This window comes from Crocuta crocuta, unplaced genomic scaffold (assembly GCF_008692635.1).
Source record: "Crocuta crocuta isolate KB4526 unplaced genomic scaffold, BGI_CrCroc_1.0 scaffold1161, whole genome shotgun sequence".
NCBI lineage: Eukaryota > Metazoa > Chordata > Mammalia > Carnivora > Hyaenidae > Crocuta > Crocuta crocuta.
In genome coordinates this window covers 488,474-492,572 of record NW_027531894.1, presented here as the reverse complement: position 1 = coordinate 492,572, position 4,099 = coordinate 488,474, and the positions used below count along the sequence as shown (strand labels likewise).

General features: G+C 61.9%; 1 protein-coding gene across 1 annotated transcript in view; it reads right to left on the bottom strand.

The window, feature by feature from the left end:
- The window catches only part of B4GALNT4 (beta-1,4-N-acetyl-galactosaminyltransferase 4), a 42,402-nt gene that overhangs the window by 9,561 nt on the left and 28,742 nt on the right, over positions 1 to 4,099 (bottom strand). Inside the window, 5 exon segments of the mRNA XM_077773407.1 lie at positions 2 to 100; positions 182 to 272; positions 373 to 468; positions 554 to 649; positions 1,010 to 1,113. Coding sequence (XP_077629533.1) covers positions 2 to 100; positions 182 to 272; positions 373 to 468; positions 554 to 649; positions 1,010 to 1,113 — 486 coding nt within the window.

Below are 4,099 nucleotides of genomic sequence, written 5' to 3'. Positions count from 1 at the left end.
TTTCCCACCAAGGCCACCAGCTGGGCACCCGCCGGGCTCTCATTTGGGCTCAGCCAGAACTCAGAGTTGTCATCCGAAGCCACAGAGAACTGGACATCTCCTAGGCCACAGGACAGGGGCTCAGGGGAGGGGTGTGGGCCCTTCATGCTGCCCCCTCCCTGGCACATCCCCACCCCCGCACCATCTCTTGCTGGGTGGATGAAGCCGAAAATCCGTAGTCCATAGTTCTTCCACTTGGGGGACACAGCCAACTTCTTCACGGTGGTGCGAGTCTGGTGGGGGGCAGTGGCCTCTGACGTCAAAGCCTTTCCACATTGAGGGGCCAGCCCTGCCCTGTCCAGCCCCCGCCCCCACCCCGGCCCCGGCACTCACGTGCGGGAACAGCGGGAAGTGCAGGTTCCTCCTCAGATGGCCCACGGCGCCTCCACACCAGTCCTCAAACACATGCAGGTTCACCTGGCCCTTGTACTGGGGGTGGGAGGGGGGCCTTACCTTCTGCACAGCCCTAACCCCAGCCCTCCCCTGAAGCCCATCACAGCGGAGCAAAGCTCACCTCTTCCCACCACGGGGGCACCTGATGGGTGAGGTTCAGAGGGGGTGGCTTTCCAGCCCCCACAGGAAACAGCATGTTTGGGTCCTGTCCTTCCGGCTACAGGACAGAAAGGGCACCGGGATCAAAGCGGAGCAATGGGAAGACAGGGAGGGGTCACACACCCACACACACCGGGACACAACCTCACAAGGACTCCCTTGCACACATCCAGCCAAAAAACCCCGAATCCATTGTGCCACAACCACACACACCCAGAGGACGCTCACCGCACCTGCCCAGGCAGGCACTGGCCAGCACACACGTGCACACCCATACCCGTCTGGACGTGAACTGTAACTGGGCCATGCTGGGTGCCTGTACCCGCATCCATCCACGCAGCCCACACGCCCCGAGGTCACTGTGTGGACATGAGTGTGTGCGCTGCACACATGCGTTCTTTCGCACAGCCCTGCTCACCACCTGCTCCTCCTCACGACTCTCGCTGGAGTCCTCTGCCCTCTGTGTGGACAGCGCAGCCCGGACGCCCCTGCCCTCTGTCACACCGCTCAGCTTCTCACCATCTGTGGGCGGCATGTGGGGCATGACTGGGGCCCAGGCTCTCTCCAAGGCACAGCCCCTGCCGCTGTGGGCCAGGTGGGGTCAGGGGGGTCTCCTGCTGAAGCCTCTCCACTTCAGGCCGCTCCCTGCCCTGCCCAGCGCCCCACCTGTGGCCGTGCAATTGCTCTCTGGGCCCTTCTTCCACGTCCCGCCTCTGGAGTGGGCAGCCCCCCGCCCCCCAAGCCCTCCACCCGGCTTTTCCTAGCCCCTGACTGGTGCCAGGGAGCAGAGTTACGTGCATGCACATGCTAATGTATATGCACACACACTTATCTGATCATCCTCACCAGCGGCTCCGCCTGCAGGAAGGCCCCCAGGACTACTGCGCCCTCAGTGATTTCCCTCGTCCTGAGGGTTCTGTCTCCCTCCCTCATCAGAACTGAGTGCTATGGGTTAGTGCTGGAGCTTGTTATTGCAAGGCTGGTGCTTTCGTCCTAAGGCTAAACCAGCCCCCACTCACAGCACATGTGCCCCCTGCTGGCCTTGAGACAGGGGTTCAGGACCAAAGGAGCCCTGGCACCAGACAGAACAGGAACAGACACACCAGTCTGGCTGCTGGGGGTCTGGGGGCCAATGTGGCTCCGGAGAGAGACTGTGCCTTTGAGGAACCCTTCCTAGGTCTGTCTGTGGGATCTCCAGAGCTTGGCACCCTTAGAAACACCTTCTATCCTGGGGCAGACTGTCCCCATGCCCCTAGATCCCTCAAATTCCCAGGCTTCTTGCCTAAGCTGTGGACCTGAACATTCCACCCTGTCCTCTGTGGGTGCCACACCCTGGGACCCAAGGCTCTTGTGGGAGGCTTTATTATATCCCGCCTCTGCCCCTCCTGGTGCTCTCTCCCATCCAGGGATACCCAATCCAGGAGCACCCCCTCTGCTCCAGGACATGCCTGAGTTTCGACATCCATGCCCATCCTTCAACCCAGACCCACAGATTCATGTGTGGACACAAATCGCTTGAGTCCCTTCTCCAGGGGAGGGGATCTGACCTTAGTCTCCTGCCTGTAGGACCCCTGTGGTACCTGCCCACCTGCTCTTTCTTCTGGGTTCCTCCTCCACTGTCCTCTGCCCGGCTGAGAGATGAGCCCCTAAGAGGCTCCTGGCCAAAGCCCCCCAGCCCGGCCCTGATGTTCCCTGCCCACCAAGCTAAGTCCATGGGTACAAGGAGCCTTCTGTGGTGGGGTCCCAGCCCAGGCTGCCTCCACTGTCTAGCACACTGAGGTCTCTAGAGGCCTTCTGCCACATAGGTATCCTGCAGGGCCACGTGCCAGCCCTCCCCCCCCCCATCCTACCCCAGTTGGAAGTGAAGACAGCACTGACCCAAGAGTCAAAAAAGGCCTCAGGTGTGTCCAGCTGCTCAGATTTTCAAAAGCCTTTCCCTGGTGGGAACCCAGGTGGCTGGACAGAAGGTGGGACTGCAGCCCAGAGCCAAGACTGGTGGGCTGGGGCTGTTCCCGGAGGGTGCCCCACGAGAGTGTGACCTTCCAGGACCCTGAACAGCTCCTGCTCACCCAGGAGTCTGGTGAGACTCCCAGCTCCTCTGCTGGGCCAGCTGAGAGCGGAGAGGGCCTCAGAAATGGGGTTCCCACACTTCCACCCCCTCCCAGTTGCTGAGCTAGACTCCCCAGCTACTCAGGAAGTCAAGTTGGTGAGGACTGTGGTTGCTCGGAAAGCCACAGAGGTGGCTGGGAATGGGAGGTTGGTTTTCTTCTGTGTCACTGGTCACGCTCCAGGGTCCTGCCTTATTTGCTGACAGCTGGGGGGACGGGGGCTTCTTTTAGGGACTGAGCAGTGCTGGGGGCCCCTCATGGGTGTGGTGGCTGTGAGGGGTGTAGACTCTGGGGGGTTGGGACAAGCTCCAGACCCCTGGCCTGGGAGGTCTGTGGAGCCAGGTACCCAGGCACATGGAGGGGAGGCAGGAGTGGGACTCAACAGGGTGGCCCTGGGCGCGGTGAGCCAAAGTCATTGTTAGGAAGGGGGGTTAGGAAGCAGGACCCTCGCCCCTGACCTCCCACCCTAAGGAGATCTTCCTTAAGAAGAGGCAGTGGTAGCCTGGCTGGGAGCTCCCCCGCCCTGGGCAGAGGCTTCCACTCTGGCCTCTGCTGGGAGGTTTGGGTAGGTGTGTGTTTTGAGGGGGGGGGGGGTTACTCCTGCCCTGAGGTGCTTCTGTTTCTCCCATACCCTCCCCCAGGCTCCAGGCTCCCTGGCTCTCCCCTTCGCACCAGGCTGTCAGAGTCTCATCCCTCCTGCCAGGCACACTCCCTCCAGATGTGTGTCAGCAGCCACCACCTTCGAGAGGCCATCCACATCCCCTGCCCTGGCTCTTCCGCACAACACTCACCAGGACCTGATTTGCTTTGTGGGTTCATTGTCCTCACTAGAGTGTGAGCTGGAGGAGCCTGGAAAAGTTTACTCCAGGCAGTTCAGGGGGCCCCAGGCTGGATCCCCATCACTATGCTTCCCCACCCCCACCTCCCAACACGAAAGCCTGTCAGTCCCTGGTTACAGGGTTACCTAGGGCACCCCCTCCAGGAAGCGTTCCACAGCACCAGTCAGCTCCCTCCAGAGCCTCCCCCACCCCACCCCATCTCTCCCTTTTTCCTCAGCAGATGGGTAAACTGAGGCTCTGCTCAGGAGACAGTGGTGGAGGTGCAAGGCCTTGAAAACCCCAGCTGCAGGGCCTGGGGGCGCTCTCTCTGTTAACCCCGTCACTTCTGGCTCCAGGTCAGATCCCGGAGTCGGCCCAGGTTCGGGGACGCTCCCCAAGAGGGTCGCGCACGTCACTGCTGACGTCATTGGGCTCCGGGCCGGGCCGAACCGCGCCCCCTGCCCAAATATAGCAGAACTGGGAAGGGCGGCCGGGGTCTCCGGGCGCGGTGAGAAGGCCCAGTACTCGCGCTTCTCGGGGTCCTCACCGCCCCCACCCCAGCCCCAGGGCTCGCGCCCCCTC